General features: G+C 35.8%; 2 protein-coding genes across 3 annotated transcripts; one reads left to right on the top strand and one right to left on the bottom strand.

Moving 5' to 3' along the window:
- Window positions 1–1,492: 1,492 nt before the first annotated feature.
- On the bottom strand, window positions 1,493–13,056 carry LOC136799121 (protein Wnt-4-like). 2 transcript variants are annotated; one of them, XM_067055807.1, is made up of 5 exons: window positions 12,863–13,056; window positions 4,283–4,441; window positions 3,487–3,605; window positions 2,853–3,184; window positions 1,493–2,496 (listed from the first exon to the last, which is right to left on the bottom strand). In XM_067055807.1, exons 1-5 carry the CDS (start codon window positions 12,982–12,984, stop codon window positions 2,035–2,037), a joined length of 1,194 nt encoding a protein of 397 aa, XP_066911908.1. In that variant the 5' UTR covers window positions 12,985–13,056; the 3' UTR covers window positions 1,493–2,034. The 2 variants fall into 2 exon arrangements, with proteins under 2 accessions (XP_066911908.1, XP_066911907.1); XM_067055806.1 differs by lacking the exon at window positions 12,863–13,056 and adding an exon at window positions 4,845–5,052.
- On the top strand, window positions 3,132–22,566 carry LOC136799120 (uncharacterized). Its single transcript, XM_067055805.1, has 9 exons — window positions 3,132–3,218; window positions 17,367–17,479; window positions 18,143–18,357; window positions 19,033–19,204; window positions 19,487–19,634; window positions 19,865–19,958; window positions 20,316–20,515; window positions 21,171–21,325; window positions 21,798–22,566. The coding sequence occupies exons 1-9, from the start codon at window positions 3,195–3,197 to the stop codon at window positions 22,435–22,437; spliced, it is 1,761 nt and encodes a 586-aa protein (XP_066911906.1). The 5' UTR covers window positions 3,132–3,194; the 3' UTR covers window positions 22,438–22,566.
- The last annotated feature ends 16 nt before the right edge of the window (window positions 22,567–22,582 follow it).

Here is a 22,582-nt window from a genome sequence, read left to right as displayed (position 1 = left end):
AGAAAAATTAAGCATATGCTAAGCATACCTTGAGGCTCAGCCAAAGAAATTTTTAGAATCATAATTACAAACAAAATTGGTGATTTTATTTTTGTTTAATCTCTTATAAATAACACAACTTATAATAACAACAACATTCGAAAACAATAGAATGTCTTCATTTCTCTCAAGAATAAAGATAGGAGAAAATGCGCGAAATTTTTTACCCCCCTTCATAATTTTTTTACCAAGCATAGGGTTAAGCATAGTTGAGGCTCAAAATTGAGCTTTACTTAAGCATAGTGAGCTTCAGCCGAAATTTACCGTATGCTTATAAAACGAAATGAGTGTAACTCGTTATTCAGAATGGCGGATCGGTGGACCAATTGTATCCAAGTGGAAAACTCTATATTGAAATACGAACCCCTGAAGTGGAAAACAAATCTTTCTTAATAATCTACGCTTTTTAGGTCGGGCACCGAAACTTCTGATCAGAAACTATCAAAATTACTCGTTCGAAAATCTAGAAAGTTCAGTGACTACTGAAAGTTTAGTGGCCTTAGTTAAGCGCTACCGTGACCCTGAGTGCCAGGGAGTTGGTTATCTGGCACCCAAATGCAAAAATTTTCATCCGACGCGCTAAAGCTCGAAGTTCGGGAAATTTTTCAACATCAGGAAGGTTAAGATTACAGAAATTTGCAAGACCGCGTCAAAGGATTCTGGAGCCGGAGGCCTGGACCCCATTCCTCGAGTTTGGAGAATGGTGGGTAAAACCGAAATATTTTCAGATTTTTGAGCAGGGGTAGTCTCCCGAATAGACTTCCCCCCGCTAATTGTTAAGAGAAAAAAAATCCACAAAAAACTCACAAAATTACGAAAATAAGAACATCTTAAGAACATTTTTAGCCTTGAAACTAAAAAAAGTTAAGAAAATCTGAAGGTCTTCAAAACTTTGGATGTTCTTTAAAAAAATACATTCTTGTAACTAAGTATCCCCCTCCGCTCTTATTAAGAACCCCCGCTAATTAAATTCGAATAATATTTTATTACAGTATAGATAGACCTTAAACTTGTTAAAATTTTCCTTTTTGTTCTTATTTTACGTGTTCATTTGTTAAAGTTTCTTTTTTGTTGTTGAAATTGATACCAGTTAAAAAAATTCTGTCTTCAAATTACCCCCCTCTTATTCAATCCCCCTCGCTTATTAGAATTTAGAAAATTTCCCTACCTCCCTGCTTATTCGGACCCCCCCCGTCTATTCGGGAGACAAGAGTAGTTAAACCCGACTGGGATGCGACACATCAAAGGTCGACTATCATTCCTATCCGAGGGGAAGCCTGCCGGCTGCTTTAGAGCTTTAGCGTGGGCGGCTGCCAATCCGCCATCGGAAAATCAGATAATAGACTCGGTCTAATAATTTCTAGAGAGCCACGGTAATTCCTTGTTGAATTTATGTTAACAAGATCCATTTCTTTTTTTGAAAAATCTATCGATGATAAATAGTTACTACCAATTTTTGTCGTAAATTTGCTTATTTTTAAAATCGTCAATTTTTGTACATAAAAAATAAAGTCTATAAATTATAAAACTACAAAATCTCTAAAAAATCATATTTACACGATGTCCTCCCGTTATACATTGCGTTTTTGAAAGGATTAAAGGGGGACTAATGTCATGTCTCTTTTCGTAAAGTTTCCAAATATTTTGTCTATTACAAATATTTATTGGCTTTCCAGATGAATTTAAAAGATTATCTATTCAACCGTACAGAATACACATTATCTTTGATTTGTCATATCCGAAATTTCCTACTCACTTTCTCCGATTGTCTACGCCATCAGCATTAGGGTCTAAATGGTAAAAGTAAAAACATATTTCAATTTTAACAACCATGAACATCTTTTCAATATTCAAATTTCTTTTTTGCTGAAATATTGACTTCGTCTTTCAATCGTGCTTTTGAAATCAAATGAAGGCTACAAATCAAAAAAAGCGAGCTGAACCTCCTTGGCATTTCCCTCCAATTTCCTTCGCTAAAGCTCCTGCGTCTGTTATTTATTTACAACTATGAACTTTCTGTTGATGATAACATTTCTCGCATGTGACTTTACAACACCAAATGAATTGACATTTACAGTTCTTCGTCACAGTTCGTAATTTAGTCCTATAGCCTGCACCACAACACATCATATCACAACCTCCACGGGGCTTCTTTTTCGCCTTCTTTTTACTGTTCAATTTACACCGCCTTCCAGTAGTCTTATTACAATATGATGGTGATGATTTCAAATAAATAAGATCAGTGTCGGTCACTGGAGCCAGTTGATTATCAGCTGGCATCAATATGCGATGTGTATTTATATATTTCAAAGTCACTTTGATAGCTTTTTCAGTCCTCTTTCGTAATAGACCACCGATGTCTCTATAAGGTCCGAGACGTTTGGAACAAACTTGAGTGCTGCACGTGCCAGAAACTCCATGACAGACACAATTTTGCTGTAAATTCTCCTTCAAGAGCTGAAATTGAAAAACATATACTTATTAATAGTTGTGTGGGGTTCTTTCTCTGAGTTAAGAACAATGAAGCTTTCCTAGAAATAAATCTTAAAACCCTATATAAGATTTCCGTCCCCAGGGGGGGAGCAGGATCTTTAAAATAAAATGAAATTCCATAACACCCACATCCGCTTTTTCATAAGAAGACCAGATTAAAGCTTCAGAATTTCAAAAATGAAAATGCCGCTTTTTAAGTCAGTAAGTGAATAAAGTAAGGATATTAAGAACATTTTAAGAACAGTCTGAAAATCGAAAAAATAAGAACAGCCAAGCCTAAATTTACTAGTTCTCATAAAAAACGCGTGTGTTATACTAACCATTCTTCCAACTTTATTATTATGTAGGTTCATCATAACCTGCGCATGCGTCGTGAACATGCGATCTGGGTTCCAATTTAACTCCACACTATCAATAAACTTCTTTGCAAATGACAAGCCAAACATTACATTATCATTACATTGATGCCATTGGAAACCGTTACTAAGGTGATGCGCTGTTGTTGTTTTTGTTGTTGTTGTTTTGGTAATTGTTCCGTCCTTATTGCGCTCGCATGAACAACCTTCCAATTTGTTTGAGGAACATGCTTTTGTGATTGAGTAAGCAACTCCAGATGAGAAAATCGCGTTGACAAATGAAGCCTCGATTCCACCTGTTCAAGAATGAAGGATAGAAAACGGGTCAAGGTATGACAGTTTTTAAAATATTTTTGCAATATCCTTTTAAACCCGCCTGCCCCTTGGTCGTCAATAGTACACATTTTCAGGGTTTCCAATAGTGGACTGTGTTAAGGACAGTGTACTTTAAGGTGTGTAAAGACCAAAAAATAATGTATTGCAAAACCTTTGGGGCAAATATCCTGCCACTTTCTGCTCTATGAAGGACAAAGAATTTCCAAAAAAATATACCATAAGGTCGATTTTGCCTCAAATTTGGTTAGAGGATAAACCTTACCTGGTTCAAAATCCTCTCCGAACAGGGAAGGGTATTCGTTCGTTTCGTATGTCCATACATTGTTCGTCAATACTGGCTTCTTAGCTGCACAGTTCCAACGACGCCAGCGAAATTGGTGTCTGAAAATGTAGGTAGGATCAAACGTTTATGCTTGGTGTACAAACTGATCTTTAATATCAAGCTTATGAGGTCTGATTTTCCCCATTTCAATCTTTGTTTACGTGTTATATTTATTCCCAAACGCGCTTTCTTAGTTTCTAATTTCTTTCTCTAACTTTATCAAACACGTTTCAAGTCGACATTCCTTCAAAAAATCCCAAAAGGTCTAAATTTCAGGTCTTTTAAATAGCCTGTAAATCGGGCCTCAGAAAACGTAGACAGTGTTACCGTCCGTTACAGTGATAGTAAAAGCGGGAAAATATTATACGCGCGGAGTTTACAGCCGTTTTGGCGGCCGGTATACGTAAGAAAAATCAGCGGGAGAGTTGCATTACTGAACCAATGGAACCGACACCATAAATAACAGTTTTGTGCTAGATCAACCTCGCTAATGTTGGAACAAAACCACTTCTTCAAAAAGTATACGATTGTTATAAGATTTCTTACTTCACGGAAAGATTGTCTGTACTCGTAAAGCTACAGTAGCAGAAGTTTGAAAATTAGTCCTTTGTTGGTTTTGAGGGGTTAGAAGACGCTAAACCAATAATATTGCACACAGTATCTCGGGTAGAGATTTTATTGCGTTAAATATGATAAATATAAACCATTTCATTATCAATAAATAACAACATCTTACCTGCATTCATCATAAGCCATTTCAGCGCCTTCCGCGACTTTTGGGATAAGCTCTGTAAATTTCATACAAAGAGTTCGTTGGCTTTTGGTCCAGAATTGGTAATGGTTACAAATTTGTTGTTGCTGGTTGAAAAGATTGGAAGACACTAGTGCCAGTTTCCTAAAGAGAAAGAATCAACACTCAATTTTGTGCGTTAACTTTTTAACAGAATGTTGTCTGTAAACAGACCCGACATTTACGAAAATTACAAAATCCATTACGCTGCGCTACGTTATGCGTGAGATACACTCTGGTACTTAATAAAAATGTGATGGGGGAAAATGCCCACCCCTCTCCCAGGGGAGGTTTTTCAAAGGGGCGCCGGAATACAAAGGACGCAAAAAGACGCCTCTGATTATTAATTTCGGTGCCCCTTTGCTCTCTTACACTTTTGGTATGGCAGTTTTCGGCCAAAAAGAGATAAAAAAAACCCTAAAATTTTCGTATTCGCTTCGCTCGCGTTATTTCAAAACGATATTTAGTTTTCATAGGAGGCGCTAAAATCAAAATTTTCTCAAATTACCGCTCCAGTTTGCCCGAATTTTGGTCGACCCACCACGCTACTGGTAAGACTTCATAAATAAAAAGGTTCGAGTTATCCTTTGTTTGAGGACGTCCAAAACCCGTTGTTTTGACGCTGTCACGGATACAGATATTTGATAGCATTCATCTCTAAACTTGAACACAATTCCCTCAGTGACGTTGCGAGTTTGATAAGTGTATTGCTATGCATGATATGCACCATTACAATGTCTTCCACGAACCCAACAGCTGATTGGTTGCAAATGAAGTACTGATTGATTTTACGTCACTTACAACCAATCAGCTGTTGGGTCCGTGATGTAATGTCAGAAGACATTGAAATGGTGCATATCATGAATTGGGCACTTTTCATGGTCAGCAAAAAAAGTATGAAAATCTTAGTTTGTTTTCTTTTCAAACAAATTGTATCAAAAAATTGATGCAAAATTAATCCTTTTAAAGTGTGGTCAGTAATCATGAGAAAAATGTTGAAATCAAGTTTGGAAAGGGTCAAGCAGTTAATCTGATGCAAGCAAACTTGTCAATCTTATTTGAAGTGTTTAGTGGTCTAGGACAAATGATTAAGCCTAAAATACACAGAGCATGCACAAAATTATGCATCTATCTATCTATCTAGAATAATGTCAGGGGGTACCTGATTCCGTCAATTTCCCCTCTGATTATCGTCAAGCAGTCTAAAGGACCGAAAATATCTTTGACATTGAAATTTTCACTAAACGTTCCGGAAACTCTACCGAGCACCTTACCAAAAACCGGGATTTTTCATTCTGTTTTCATTGCGTAGAAAAAACACGGGTGACATCTAGTATAGGCTACGAAACTTCTGAGACCAGTTCTGAGATATTCCGACCGACTCTTTGCCAGTCCAAATTTTCATCGAAATCCACAACTCTGTTAAAAAAATGGTTCGATTTTGCTCCGCCGCCAACCGTGAATCTCTCTTTTTAGGAGAAAGTAGGCTGTTGTCTACTGTTGTGATCCGGGTGTTGGCACTTTTTTGAACTATTAGTGAAATCGGGGTATTCATTACTACAGATCACTGTGAGCTATTATCTAGGCTAGTTTTAGCCTCTTGGCCATAGATCAGATGAAGGCAACTACTTCATTGACTGAGAGTCATAAAAAAACTTTCAACAAGCGAAGTTCGCATTAATAGACTTCACGGAGTCCATTGGCTTGGTGTTCATGTTTTTCTTGTCATTTTTCAACAATTTTTTTGATATTGTTAATCTTAGTGTAGGATGATTTCTGTAGAAACGTTTCTTTATATGAAACCTGTGTGGCCACTGATACCATGAGAAAATATTATGAAATCAACGTGATTAGGGTCATGTGTCAATTGAATATTTCTCGTTTAACTCGACCAGACGTTTTTCCAGGAGAATCAGATAACAAATGACTGACTTGATTGATTATTTTGAAATAATCATTTGCAGACATATAAAGTGCCAGGGATAACATTTTACTGGTTTTCGTTGGTTTCGAAGTCCAAAAGCTTGCAATGAATACCTCTTTAGTTTCTCACAAATAGACCTGAATATCTTTCTATACCTTATCGCAGCTGAAATGTAATTTGTGAGGGTTTGTTGTAGTTCTATATACTGTTTTGTAGACCAATAGTATTAAATTTGAAGGATCTCTGAAAGTTACAAACCAAAATCTATATCGTTGTCACATTGATTGTGTGAAAATTTAAAGATGCGCGAATAAGAAATCGTTACAAATGTATAGAAACCTCGTAACCGCACTTTTTTAGGAAATGAGTCCTTTATTCAGGTTAAAGGTTTTATCTTTACATAAGTGTATCCCTTTCATATCAGTCACATATTTCATATCAGGACAGTGTCTGCCTATTGTTATATTGTGCTGATATAAGCAAAAAAATGTTTTTCTTTTCCTCTTTCTGACTAATCTTGCTCCACGTCCGAATCAATTCAATATCAAAAAGTTAGTAAATTACAATTGATGAGTAAGCAAACGATAGCACTCTTATTCAAAACAAAACCCTTAGATATACATATGCTGTTAAATTTAAATGCAGGTGACTAAAATGGCTAAAACATTTGCCTTATTTTTCATTAAACTGGCTTAAAAATTATTCTTTTGATTAATTTTTGCGAGCACAAATTACAAGATGCGCGAAAAATAAAGGGTACACAAAAAGGAATTGGATCAAGATAATGACCTACTTCACAAGTCAATCAAAAAATGGTCTTTGTACAACCTCGTTCCCTGCGCATTATCAGCTTTTTGATGCTTACTGATAGCGCTAGATAATATTCTCCATAAGTAACGTAAATAAAGCCTGGGATACACGGGACGATGTTGGTCTTAGTATGGATTAATTGCTTAATTTTATGCCTCGGGTTACATGACAATAATTACTCACTCATTGGCATTGGTCACAATCTCAAATTTAAAAGCTACTTGTATAATCTGAATTCAAAGTGGTTTTTGTCACTTGAAATTCATGATTGACCATTTAAACTACAATGTACCATCTTTGTATATTGTGTATGTTAAGTGCGCCCTCCCCCCTTTCAAAATTTCAAAATATTAAGATTTCCAATTTTTATACTAACAATACCCAATTTAAATTAACATCATTATTGAGCACTTCTAATCCATAAGAGGCTCTTTTCTTCTTTGACTAACTACTTGAATGACCTTCAGCTTAGACTCTTCTCCAAATATTGTTCATCATCAATAGCAATCCTGGGGAGGGGGATTCTGTACAGTTTAGGGGTACCTTTTTCATACCTCGAAAATCACTTGGTTACAAAAAACTAATTCAACCTCAAAGGGTCGCACAATTTTCGAAGAATCGGAACACAATTTTATGAGATTTGACCGAAATTAAGGGCTCTGACCATAGTCAAAAAATTGATTTTGGTATTTGAGCATAAAAGTTATGTTTCAGGTTCCATTACACTTTTAACAAAGAATTGCCTTTATTAATTGCTTTTTGATCAAATCCCGTCAAAGTAATTAAGAATTTTGATTACAAATTTGACGTTATGAACTTTAAAAAGACGTTAATAATATGTTGCATCACCTTCTTTTAGAAAAAGTGCTAAGTTTTAATGGGTAATTAACCTTTTTGTTTCGAAATTTTTTTAAACTGTCCGCAAAGAATTGAACTGTTTTAAATTTTTCGGAAAAATTTTCTAAATTGATGCATCAAAAGTAATAGCTGTTTTTCTATGAACAATTGGGATGAAAAATAGGTCAAAAAGCACTTTTTTCAAGATTTTGAGACAAGTAAGCTTTTAGAAAAATTTTCTGAAAACATATTTTTAGTTCGGTAAAGGATACACCATCTACCACAAAAGTTTTTTCAAAATATTTCCTCTTCGACCAAACTAAGCTCTTCAAAGTTGAAATACTCTTCGTCACAAAAGTCTTCATTTTCTTCTTCATCAAATTTTTTCTTTGCGATTCATAAATTTTCAGACTCAAGGATAGTTGGCCTAACAGAAAATGTATAACATGTCAAAGTTTTGTTAGCTACATCAGGCAGAAGATTATATTTTGTTCATGACAAATATTAAAATTCACTATGGTCAGAGCCCTTAAACGAAATCGTCAAATCCATCTTTCCCTCTTTGCGTCGATTCTCGATTCCTGGCTTGAAAAAACGGTCATCTCGCAAAACTACTACTCCCGGTAAAGAATAAAACAATGACGCATCCAAGATTCAAAAACTAGGCTGCAATAATTATCCATTGAGACAATAGGGTTCATAACATACTTAGTTGGTTGTCAATACTTACAACACCTACTCTTTACTGCTGGGATGAGAAAGATGAAAACTCTGCAATGTATATTAGAGCTTCACCTAACCCCTAGCTACCACAAGTAATATGCTTCCTTTTTCAATATATTCCGTACCTTGTCATGCTTATTTGTCACGTTGATCATTTTTGACAGGCTCTCAACTGAACCCACTTCACTTCGGCTGGAATGGTATCATTCTCCTAGGTGTCATATCTTACCAATTGACTCTCTCTGATTAGATATTCAAAGAAGTAAGACTTTTCTTTCAAATGAGAGAAAACCTCGAATAATAGAGAGTATTTTACACTACTTTTCAGCTGAGGGGAACAAAATTTAGCTTTGAATAACAGAAAGACTCGAATTAGAGAGAGAGTTAGCCGTATTAGGACCTTACCCTTCCTTTAGGTAACAGAACAGAAAATAATGACCTATTATTTCAGTGATTGGGCCATTCCATTTTATATCCAAACAGGGTTGGACGAAAGTTTCCAGGGGGTAATCAGAGAAGAATTTCCATGGGGTAATTTTATATAATATTTTTTCATTTTTCCAGGGTGTCAAATTTTATTTCAAAGTTTCCAGGGGGGGCAAAATACTGATCTTAGTTCGTCTACCCTCACTTTATTTAAGATATGTAAATAATTTTTCCAAGGGTTCTCTTGCAAATTTTGATATTTTCCAGGGGTTTTTCATACATTTCTAAAAATCTCCCCCCCCCCTCTATGGAAATTTTATGGAACACCCAATTGTAATTTTTAGTTAATGGCAATTTTTCAAATGGTAGTATCCTCTAGTTTACTTTACTAGGTAATCTCTGTACTCAAAAATCATCGAATGGAATCTACGTCATCACAAATCATCGAAAGGCAAAGTTCGGTTAGGAATAGGTTTTAGTCTAGGAGTAGAACTACACCATACATTCTGTGTTTTGTTTTTTGTTTTGGCATGTTGAGTCATATGGCTTTCATAAACATGTCAGGTTGAAGTATACTTAGTAAGATCCTTCTTATGAACGCTCTTGATGTAAAAGGGACATTTTTAGTTCAAGTACTCTTTTAAAATGCCTTCAAAATGTTTTTGTATAAGCATCTCTTTGTAAGAGCAAAATATGGTATCCATCTCGATAGTTGAAGCATTAAAAAGCAATCGAGTCTCTGTAAGGGCTCTAAAATTACAAAAAAATTACCCTCGAAGGGTCATAAATTCTTGAAATTTGGACTAAATTCTGTGAAAATAGTCTTTCTAAGGGTGGCAAAAACATTGAACCAAGGGCCCAAAGACGTCAAATTTAGTGCTAGTTACGTTTCTCGACCCTTGTAAACTCAAACCCATCCTCCTTAGATACAGCGACGGTTTGTCGATGTGGTTTATCCCAGTATAAAAAAGTCCGAAAAGAAATTATATCTGAAAATCGTTTACCATGGCAGAGAGCTATTCTCGCGACAGTGTACCTAAAATTCATCACATCACATCAGCTCCGATATATTTTCCGTTCTTGAGGAAACAGTTTTAGCAGTTATCCTCGCTCCATTGTTAAACGTTCGTCCTAGTGACACCCAAGTCGCCATTCTTGCCTTGGTTTAAATAATTTCACTTAGTAGGTGTACCATATATTCTCGTGATTTTCTTGGTTTTATCTTATTGGAGGGCGACGGTTAGAGGGCGGTGGTTTTTTCATAACTAAAAATTAAGGTGCGGCGCTTAATAGAGGACAAATGAAATACGGTATATAATTCGGATCTTTTTAAATTGCTGATGAAAGTGCTAGAAAATTCAATTTGTCGCTACGAAAAAATCTAAATAGAGGTACAATATTTGGCACGAGGATGTTAAAAATTGGAATTTTTTCGTAGTTGGATCATCAATCGGTAAACTAGATCGAAATTTAATCCTAAAAACATATCGTTACTACATTCGAAATGAATAATCAGATTTTCTCGATTTGTTACCTCTCCCCCCTTACAGTTCAGAGCTGTATGTCACTGCTTCACTCTGCCCGGTGATTCTTTTTCCTCTATAGGACAAAATATTTGAGATATCCTTTATCAAAAATAAGTTTCACATGAAAACTTTAACCTTCTTTGCTATATTGAATTATGAGTCTTAGTTAGCATTGACTTCCAAGCCCGAAGGGCTAGACTCGAGACTCCTGGATGGGAAATGAAGCCACTTTGGATGAGAATTAAGTTTCACTTTTTCTTGCCTCTGGAAGATTAGAGATTCGACTCTAGCCCTTCGGGCTTTAAACTCAATGGGTGCAAGTATTTTCGCTGGAACTCGAATCAATGAGTATCTTTCCCCGAGGTATAAATTGATGATAGTTGAATTTAGACATTTTAATAAAACATTTAGCCAATTCAGTGTGTTTCTTAATAAAAAGATAGCTCTTTCAGTTTGCGGTTTATGTTCTACGCTTTTGCCAAAGTTTCTCTACCTTATATTTTGCTGAAACAACTCTCACATAACCACACTGAAAGATTGACTCCTCCAAAAAAATACAAAGCATAATGCGTCAGTCAGTTCTTAACTTGTTTTCGTCAGGTATTGTAATAAAAATAAGAATCAGATGATTTCGAACACCCCGATGAAGAGGGACAAGATAGAGTTTTACAAGCTCTTATTTGATTTGGTTGGTCGTTAACCAGTAATAAAACAATTTTGTTACTTTTTTCTAGAGAACGCGTCATTTCTATTACTTCAAATGACCAATTATTAAAGTCTTCTAAATCTTATAAAAACTCCATCTCATCTGAATGAAGAGCCTTTCATTATAACTAGTCTCACGGTGGCTTGACTATGACTGGTAGAGCTATGACTTGGTTGCCCTCCTATTAAGAAGTGGGTGCAAAATCTTTTTCAAATTTTGGTGCGAAAAAGAAAAAATTAAATCCTTTTACTTTGTCTTTCGGCGCCCTCTCCAGAAAAGGGATCAGCTAATGGTTTGGGATACTACTTCTTACCATCACGCTACTGAAAGTGACGTACAATTGGAAAGTGAAAAGTTTCCAAGGTCATTCAAAATGAACCGTAAAAAGGGTTTTATCTTTTTTGACCTATTGTCATTACCATATTTGATATGACCTCTTATCGGTGATCCAAAAAATATCTGCAATCTGATTTGTACAAGTACAATATATCTTGTATTTTACATGTAAAAATATAAATTGACGAAAGATGTTGTTGCATTGTAGCGGTAAGCAGCAATCTAACGTCACTTTGCTACAAAAATGGCCTACGCTTTTTTCCAACACAAAAAGTGTATTTTTTGGGTCACCGATAAACTAGTTATCAGACATTTGCTCGTATAATATGGAAATATTTCACTCGTTCCGGATTTCCCGTATATTTTCCTCGCCTAAAGGCTCGGAAAATATTGTACGGAAAAATCTCGGAGCTCGTAAAATATTTCTCATATTGTACTCGTAAATGTCCGATAACTATTACGTATTCTTGGAAGACTATTTCCCAAATACGGCAACATTTTAAAAAGATTCAAATTGAAAACTAATAGACTTTTGTGAATTAGAACTTTTTTCGGAAATGGCAGTGTATCGTAAATTCCGCAAAAGACAAATCCGCGAAATTCGTAAAATTTGCGAAAAGCTATAACCGGTATGGTACCATAAGCCGCTTATTATATCTGTGTGAGTTCCATCTAAAATTGCATTGTCGCGAATTCTTTATTTTGTTGTTTTTAGACCGATTACTCATAAAACGGACTAAGCTCCCCATATTATAGAATCCTTTTTATGTAGTGGGAAGCTTTCTTATCCCAGACCCTGAGCGTTTGAATTTTAAATCTAATGTAGAACGTGAAATATTATTCACCTGTGGAAAATATTCTTGTCGAGTTCGAATTACTTCAACTTCGAAAACCCTACCTACTATAAATGTGTAGCCTCCAGAGAATCTAATTGCCATGAAGCCAAGATATGAATGAAGCCGGATTATATGGGAAAGATCCCCCCGCCCCACTAGGAACTGGTGGAAATCAAGAATTACCTAGTAGACGTGGTTTATAAGACCGGCTTTCCCCTTATTATAAAATCATTCAGTCAGGGGACACTCACATATCAAATTTTCCCACGATGAAGTCCACGGTCTCTTACCCCCACCCTCTCGCGTCAATTTGACGTTAGTCGTGAGAAAAATCGATATGTGAGTGGCGCCTATCTATATGTGTGCCACCTTTCGCAGTCTTGTATAAAAAAAGGAACTTACATCCATTGCTGTCCAGTCAACATTCTCAATTGCAAAATGATCAACAAAATCAAATAAATAAATCTTCTTCTCATTTTCTCTTTTGTCACCAAAACCATTTGACCATAATATTGACTTTTCATCTTAAGATCACACTACCTACAATAACGATCAAATAATACCAAAAATATCCTAAAATCTTTCCTACAAATAAATAAGCCAAAATACACTTGACTAAATCCCCTTTGACAAAAAGTTTGTTTTTATATCGACTCTACACTTCAAATTTTCAGAATGAATTAGGAACGAATAAAATGAATTTTTCTTCATTTTCCTAACTAATCTCAATTTTATATCTCTAGCCATATTCCTCTTCAGTAGTAAAATCAGTAAAAGTGTTCCTAACATTAGACATTGTCTTACATTTCCACACAGAACTACCGCAATATATTGACAACCTGAAAGTAAGTACTTCAAAAAAAATCATAATGATTGCATTCTTTATAGAGCATAGAGCACGTTGTGATACTCCCGTCCATCAATAAAGCCTTCCAACTCTTAAGTGGTGTATTGAAACTCTTAAACATCTTATATTATTTTTATTTTAGTAAGTTTGACCATAATGCAATGCATCATATTACTGATGAGCAGTTCCAGTTTACTTGCAAAATATAATGTTTGGTAGTTTTCCCCGTTCTTTTGTGATTTTGTGAAGTGCCGTGTGTGCCGCACATGATAAAATTCTCATGTAAACAATACATGAAACCCATAGTATGATGATTAATTAACTCTATCAAAATTTTCCTTCTTTTCTACGTAGTCTGTGTCTAATTTTTCCATTGTATAACCATTTTGTTGAAACGCTTGGAAAATGGTTGCATCGCTGTCAGACCTAAAAAGACCCACCGAGGTGGAGCTTAAATCAAGCCAAAATGAGTATCCTGCGACTAACATGTACACACCATTGCAGAGACCTTAACTTCTCTACCCCTTTAAGAAACAACTCTGAATTTCTTCATATATTAACATCTCAAATGAAACACTGTTGAAGGCTAACATTGCCTTATTTAGAAGTCTTAACGCTTCCCCGCGGTGGTTTAAAGCACAGTGTCTTAGTTTTGATTAGTGAGAAAATTACCCTCAAATCCCGTGCGGCTTAATTAGGGTATCAACTTTAGCATTATGAATAATAGATACAATTTTTTGATCTTTACCGAATCAATTTTTTGTTTATATAAAAATTAAAATAAAGAAAAAAATGTATAAAATTTGATTAAAAAAGAAAAAAGATTTCCATACCAGACAAAAAAGAGTAGAAATACGTTAGGTACTGCTAAGACTTTAGGTATTGGAAGTTTGGGCATACGCGTTTTTTTTATAAGAACATCCAAAATTTTCAAAGCCTTCGGGTGTTCTTAAATTTTTGAGTTTCAAGCCTAAAAATATTTTCAACATGTTCTTATTTTCCCAATTTTGTGAGTATTTTTGGCTATTTTCCTAAGAAATCGGGTGTTTTAGAGCCCCCAAAGCCTTAAAATATTCTTAACTTGTTCTTAACATTTTGGCCATCGAAGCCTTATGTTCTTATATAGTTTGTTCTTATATCTTGGTATTTCGACCTGGACCTGTTTTTACGCGAAATCTCGTGTTGACGGGATTTCATTCAAAAATCGGTAAAAAAAACATTAATTTTAGAAATAAAAACAAAATACCGAAGAGGAGACTTTTCGATTTCGTTTCGATTGCTTCCAGTACATCTCTCAAAAATACTCAGAACGCGTTATTCCTTTCCCCTCTGCTCATAGAAAAGGTCGAGTTTACTATACAGCGCGAGCGTCTAACGTATACACTGTCAGTGTCCACCATTTTCAACAAGTTAAAATACAAAGTCGCTACGTTTACAAGACGTTCGAAAAACGACATGAAAAAAACCTGAATTTGCCTCATGTCGATCTTCAAACGTCAGTAATCCGCCTTACGCGACCACGCGGTACTTTGTTCTATATGAAAGGAAACTCAAACCTTAGTAAAGCTACAAAATACCTCTTTTTTGTATAGCCGTACCCTCTCAGGGGTAATCAGTCTAAACTAGATTACATATGATAAAGAGAAAAAAGAAAAATCTATATTATTCTTTATTTAAATTTTTTTTCGACAGTGTCTTATTAAAAAATGTATAAACTTTCTGTACGCGTAAAGTAATGAATTATATGCCAACTATATCAATATTTCTACTCTGCTATTTCATTTATATAGACCCATGAACTGAATGAAGCATACGGCTTCTGAACGTTCTGAACGCATTGGAAATATCGGTGGGAAGGCCGGTTGCACTAAACATTGTCACTGGGGAAGGGGGACAATTCCATTCTTTTTCCAGCATTTTACAGTATTTTTCTCAAACATTAAAGTGCATGATTGTAGTTCCCACTCCTTGAGAACGACAAAAGCTTCGATGAAAAAATTCCACTATTATTCAAGTAGCGCATTTTCACATTGATAAATACTCTGATTATTTTCCCAAGGAATGATGAACAATTCGAACAACTTAGTACGAAAAGCTATTACTGTTACGAGGTCCTTATATCTTCCACTCTCTGTTCTTTCCATGTTCTGTCTAGTTCATAGGTAGCTGGGCTTTAAAAGACATAAACCATGTGAGAATTATCGACAAAGTATAAAAGTCCTTGTTTTCTTTCCTACCACGCGTTACAATGACGTGAGGGTATGAATTAAGCGTGTGCTTTTCGCGTTTCAATAGATGATGTAACTATAGAAAGTCTGGCCACACGCAAAGCTCACACACAACACGTTCACAATCACCAAACCTCTCTTTGAAAAATCAAAATGCGGAACTTAGAATTGAGCGGTGAAGTTCAAAGAACGGTTTTTGTCAAGTGATCTTAGTTCCGCAATTTTTGACTCAGTCCTTTTGGATATCCTTTGGTTTGATTGATCTTCAGTCGACTGTTTGCTCAAAACGATCTCATCTTCCATCCACGGATTTCTTGTGCGCAATTCAACACCGATTAACAGTTGATTCAAACGTCTAGCTTATGTTTCGCCGTCAATGAGTTCTAAAACCCTAAACATTCGCTTTAGAACTAGCCTATACTAGACGTTACCCGCGTTTTTTCTACGCAATTAACGTCTATTCCACTTTGCGACTTTTTCGAATGTTTGGAGCAGGTTTCCGGAAAAATCGAATTTGCGTCAAAGCACTCGAAAGGCTTTTATTTTTCAAAATGCGTCAGAATAGAACTCACCAAGAAACGGAATGAAAAATCTAGTTTCTTTGGTGAGGTACTCGCTACTTTGGAACTGCTAGTTATTCGAATTCAAATATTCTCCTTGAAAGAGGAGATCCGTAAGAAAACAGTATTTCAAGTGCTTAAACGTTAGACTGCTTAACATTAGCATCACAAGGTATCCTAGTCACAAATTTCATTCCCTATTGAAATCCCTACATGGTATTTCTACCCAGTCTTTTATCTTAAATGTTGGCGATTCGCCACTTTGGCTAAGTTTTAGGGGAGAAAAATATTTAAAAATATTTTGAGACCGTTATTTAAATCTGACGTTAAGTCCGACGTTTTGTTTTTAAATCATGGTAACCTTTCGCATTTGAAAAACAGACAATGGGATTTTCCAGAAATAGTCAGTGCCCCCCCTGTTGAGAATATCAACAAGGGAGCGGATATCCAGGGGTAAAGTGTCTTTTCAAGTAAAAAATACGATATCCAGGAGTAAGCATCTTTATAAGAGAGGATATCCAGGGGGTTGAGCATATTTTTAAGAGTGGATATCCAGGGGGTCTTTACTAATAAAGTAGGATATCCAGGAGGGGGTTCGAAAAATCAATATCCTCAACAGTGGGGGTAAATCTTTTTTCTTGATAACACGCAGGTAACGAGGTTGTATTTTTTACACTTTTGTGTTTAAGATAGGGCGGAGAGGGCGTTTTAGGGTGGAATTGAAATACAGAATATGTGTTTTTGTAGATAGCCGCTTGGATTAGCACATCTTCAGTATTTAAAAATTTGAAACAAAACTTTGTTTCATTTCCGAAATCAGTTATTATTATTTCAAACTCTGGTTGTTTTAAGAGTTGGTCTTGCTTTGTTCTTTGTTTCTTTTGTTTGTTTAACAACGTACACGTTTTTGTTTATAAGAACCAGTAAAATTTTTCTGAGGCTCGTCTGTTCTTATTTTTTTGGCACTTTCAGCCTCAAATTGTTCTTATCATGTTCTTACTTGTTTAATTCAGGCTCAGCATTGTTCTTAAATTGTTCTTATTTTTTGGCGATTTTGAGCGTCATTGTTCTTATAAAATTATTCTTATGTAAAAAAGGTGTATTAGAAATTCGAAAGCGTTGCCTGTCTCTCACCCTGGTCTTGGGTCTTACATATATGTGAAGAAATTTGTGAAATTTCTATACAACCATTTGTCAGGAGATGGGGAGTGTATTTCGTCCTTTTTGGGACATTAACTCTCTGATCTATCAAGCTCTTCTTCATTTTTCAGAAAAAAGAGAAGATAATCTTTGCAAGAATGCACTGGTGGGAAACTGATGACCCTGGTGGTCTCAACTACACTGAACATAACACCTATTTGAATTTCGAAACAACTTATAAAAGGTTAGTTTGTATCTCCATTCACTGTCCATCATCCAAAGGCTCGAATTCATTTCATATTGCACCTGTGATTGATGTTTTGAACGTGGGTAGTTTGATAATCTAGAACTTTAGATTATTTTTATCGGTTCAACGGCCAGCAAACTATCAATGTCACCTGTACCTGTTTGGTCAGCGCTCTTTTCGACCTGCCCCAGTTACCTTAAGTTCAATAGGGTCATATTTTTTTAATAACGCGATGGAAAAAGCAAATGACCCAGAATGAACAGTCTTTGACTTGTTTTCTTGGTACAGCTTCCCGGGAAGCACTATTTCTCAAAAAACGGTTTTACGGGCTATTTCGGCTATTTTGGCTATTTCAGGTAGTTTGTCCAATGAACGTTTTTTATATGTAAGAAAAAAGTGTATAAGAACGTAATGCTACAGTACAAGGCCCGAAATCTAGGAAAGGAATTCTAGGAACATTTTAAGGCTTTACAGATATAACCTCCGGACACGTGAGGATTCTTATCCAAGAAAATATAATAGAGACAATTCCGATGTATGCTGCTTAAAGCACACGTGTTAACTCCTACAAGGTAGTCAACCCTATCGAACACACTCGAACGATAGGTGTTTATGTCTTCAAATTCACCCTGTTAAAGAAATATTATTTTCATATCACAGGTTACCGTCTGCTCCGACCATCAGTCTTCATCAAAAGGCCCTATTTACATTTTGGATGTCATGTATTGCAGCATGGTTTACATTGCAAGTGGCGAAATTATTCTTACTTGTCATGCGCAGAACGGACCAATCAGATTACAAGCATGTCAATGATGACGACATTGAAAATAGCAAAAGTCCAAAGTTCAGTACTAAATCTGATGACACTGGAGAAGGTTAAGCAAACTTGTTGATTAGTTCCTGTTCCTTGTCTTCCTTAGTCTGAGTCATAAACCTCTACAAAACCCCAGGAGCAGGAATTCCTTATACCCACCATCTTTGATTAATTAAAGTATCCCAGCTGGCACACAACGTCGTTTCAACGTTTTTCTAATATTCACAACGTCCATATAACGTTAGATGAACGTTGAAACAACGTTGTGTGTCAGCTGGGATGTAGAAAAGCCTTACCCATTCAATATGGGTACTTCCAAAGCACTCTCCTTTATAAAAAAGGCAGTACCACTTCGAGTAATTCCAGGTTTCCGATCAAAGATTTTGATTAAATGAGAAACTATGACTTACGTATACTCCAAAGAAGTAGTAAACTTTGGTCAAAAAATGACCGCTAGTTTTACGAGGGTTTTTTAATGATAGCAGAGTTGTGTTCATTTTTTTAATAAGTTGCTTTTTAAGTGTGCTCTTTTCTTACTGCCATGTGGACACCATTCTCAAGGGAATTAGTCTTAAATTCACTGGTATGGATTCCACATTGTAGCAAAAAAGTGGATGTTGCCTAACATAGGGTGTCAGCTATATGTAATGTCGGTGAATTAATACTTACTGTGAGTTTACTAATACTGTGTTACGTTATTATTAAAACTCACGAATGTATGATATTTCTGTTTTAGGGGAAGACAGTACAACGCAAGGACCTTTAATACAAACCGTCATCATCAAGATCAAGAAGATATGTTTTTCACATGATAAAGACCAACCAAAGTTGGAACAGTTCTTGTTCAAAATGATGTTGTTTGGAGCGTTCATGTTTTATTTCTGGCTATGTGATGGTCTTAGGATATGGTAGGTCTGTGATTTACGCGCATGCGTAACGTTTCCCGAAAGTCCTTATCTAATCTTCGTTATTTTTCGCCTTGTTAATTTAACGGCTTTTTTCGGAGATTGCTTGGACCCCCTTAACATCTTTTATGTGTTTGTATCTTTTATATACACGCTTTTATATATTTCCTTTTCACTGTCCATGCTTTGATTTCACACGCCTTGAAAATTAAGTAACTAAGAAAGATTATTATTTTTAGCTCTCGCCAAAATAATTCATTTCTCTAAAAATCATTCTGTTTTCAGGCCCAAAGTGGAGAAGCACTATTCAAGAGACATGTTCGTCTTTTTATTCTTCTTGTTGGTGTTCGTGGCGTTTGTTTTAACCATTCGAAAAACGAAGGATCAACTCCTCGTGAGGGATCAAACGGAAGAATGGAAAGGCTGGATGCAGGTAAGGAGCTTTCGACATTACTGACACTTAAACCAACCTTTTGCTGACCAGGCTTTTTAGGGTTCTTATCTTCACATGAACCTTTGAATAATGCTTTAAGGATTTTGCTTCTGATGGTCTGGTTTAAATAGTTTATTGTGTTCAAAAGAAGCCTGTTTGGGAAATCTATAGGGTCAATCCACTACATTTCTTATTCTAAACATGGTGAAAGAACACATTATTTTATTCAGGTTCAATTTGTGTGGTATCATTACTTCAATGCTCAAGAAGTGTTCAATTCTGTTCGTGTGTATGTTGGTGCGTATGTCTGGATGACCGGATATGGTGAGAAAATATATTCTGTCACTCTCCCGGTAGGGGTGGGTACTAGCGTTAGAGAATGTCGGATATGTGCGAACCAGACCTCTGAAGATCGACCCTTACAGAGACAGTTTTCAGAAAAATTCCCTAACCTTAGAGAGATTCTTTTTACTTTTCATGGTTTTAGATAGATTTGGGATGATCAAAAACTAACCCTTACCGTATTCTTGCCTAAGTTACCTTCTGGCTTAACCTTTAAGGATAGGAGGGGGAATTCTAGGTATACAAAATCTCTTCCTGTGTGCTGCTTAGGAGGCTAACATTACATTACATTACATTACTAGACAAAGACCTCAAATTATCATATCTTTTTTTCCATAGGTAATTATCACTATTTCTCAGCCCGTAAAGATTACTCCATATTCCGTCTTCTCAAGATGTTGTTTCGACTGAATTTCTTGGTGTTCTGTGTAATGGCTGTAACAGATCACACATTTGTTCGATATTACATCTGTGCTATGCATACGTATTGGTTTCTCTCTGTGTGGGTTTGTATGGTCGTTATGAATCGCTATAATAAGGTAATATCATGTCATTGTTATGTTATTATTTGTCAATCTGTAACATATAGTACACGTCTTTTTATAAGAACATCAAAAAATTTTGAAGCCTTTGGATGTTCTTAATTTTTTGAGTTTCAAGCCCAAAAATGTTCTTAACATGTTCTTAATCTTGACCATTTTCCTAAAAAATAGGGTGTTTTTGAGTCCACAAAGCCTTAAAATCTTCCTAACTTCTTCTTAACATTTTGGGCAGCGAAGCCTTATGTTCTTATATAGTTTGTTCTTATAAAAAACACGTGTATGTCACAAACGCGATAAATATTCGGATATGAAATCTGAAATTTTGAAACCAGATCCATCAGTACTGAAGATAAGCTTTAGAACAGGTTTCTTAAAATGACCTCTTTGGAAGCCAAATTTCAATACTAAGCAGTTATAAACTCTGCGATAGAGGAATAGCCTTCTAACTAAAATGATAAAAATGACCGACATTGATTCAACTTCGCCATATTTTGTCTGTCTCCAACCATCTAAGCAAAGCAAATGAGCAAATGAGATTTTATTCTCAAGTTCCTAGCGAATTTTATCTCATTTTTAGCCTTCAGCCTTCCCACTTTTACGGTTGTTCCGCCGGGCCGGGTTTTCTGATACATTTCATTATTTTCAATTTCAGCACGAAAGTTTCATTCTGTTGAAGTTTTTCATCTACATCATCTGCAACTTTGTGGTTTTCAACGTCCCTGGCGTGTTTGAGAAGGTGTTCACGCCCTTCCACTGGGCGTTGAAAGATGACAAAGGAACTTTGGATTATTGGAAGAAACGATCAACGTAAGGAACGCTTTTTTTTTTTTTTGAAACAAGAAGCCCCTAGGGCGTTGGGGCCTAGCGAATCAAAAAAGTAGATATTGGAAGCTGTACGAAAACCTTTAGTAATCCCTTTGTAATACCTACCACCCTTTGTAATCGACTCGATGCACTTTGTAATACCTAACACAAGCTGTATTCGATTACACACTTGGGCGGAAGGAAGGAAAATTGCTAATGAAAGGCCCGGATCGCCACGGCTGGGCCAATAAATGTCCGTTATATAAATATAAAATAAAAAACCGTTGCAAATGTTGAATACACACTCCGTTTTTTCATGTGTCATTTTTTACGTTTTTCTTCTCTGTTCACGGCGCTCATGAACACTCAATTGAACCCCATATTCTGAAATCTCTAAGATCTTTCTTTTGAATTTAGTTTCAATTCTTTGGACACAACAGCAATTCTTTACTCTGATCTTCAATTTTTTTTCCAGATATGATCATTGGTCTACGATTGTCGGGATGTTTGTCGCTTTTAACTTCGATCGTTACCAAAAATTCCTTCTCTACCTTGACAAGGACGATCCGAGAACCAAGAAAATGCGAGAGTTCATTCGGTATTTTATCACGCTAACATTATTTGTTTGTTTGTTGTTATGGATACATTACATCATGTGTAAACCTCGGGAAGAATATTTAAATTTACACCCATGGTTGTCACCGATTCCGATTTGTATTTATACATGGCTGCGAAATATGCATCCCGTATTACGGAACTATCATTTGAATTTGTTTACATGGCTCGGGAAGATCACCTTGGAAACATACCTTTCGCAAATTCATATCTATATGATTGACAGTGCGCAGAAGATTCTGGTGTACCTACCTCATTATCCAATGTTAAATTTTACGGTATCGACTTTACTTTATATTGCCGTCTCCTATCAACTGTTTCATTTGACCGTGTTTTTCAGTAGTTATATGTTGCCACGCAACGGTGATGTTGTTGTTAAGAATATTATTCTCGGTACCGTATGGATGTCATTATGTTACACTTTGGCTTATTTGCTGACTCAGCAAAGAATATGGAGCTCTACTCATAGCGGCTTGGAATTTCTTTTGTGGGAAATTTAAAAAAAGTTATTTTTTATATTATTTTTGGATACAATATGATTTTAGGAGTAGAATTTTCATATTTTTGTACATTTTGTATTCCTTTTTATACCACGGACCTCAAATTTTTCGAATTAAACTCTGAACCCTGAAGAATTTGTAGTAG

This window comes from Clytia hemisphaerica, unplaced genomic scaffold, assembly GCF_902728285.1.
Source record: "Clytia hemisphaerica strain Z4C2 unplaced genomic scaffold, Clytia hemisphaerica genome assembly, whole genome shotgun sequence".
NCBI lineage: Eukaryota > Metazoa > Cnidaria > Hydrozoa > Leptothecata > Clytiidae > Clytia > Clytia hemisphaerica.
Note: the sequence above shows the minus strand (reverse complement) of the source record. Positions and strands in the feature narration are given on the sequence as shown.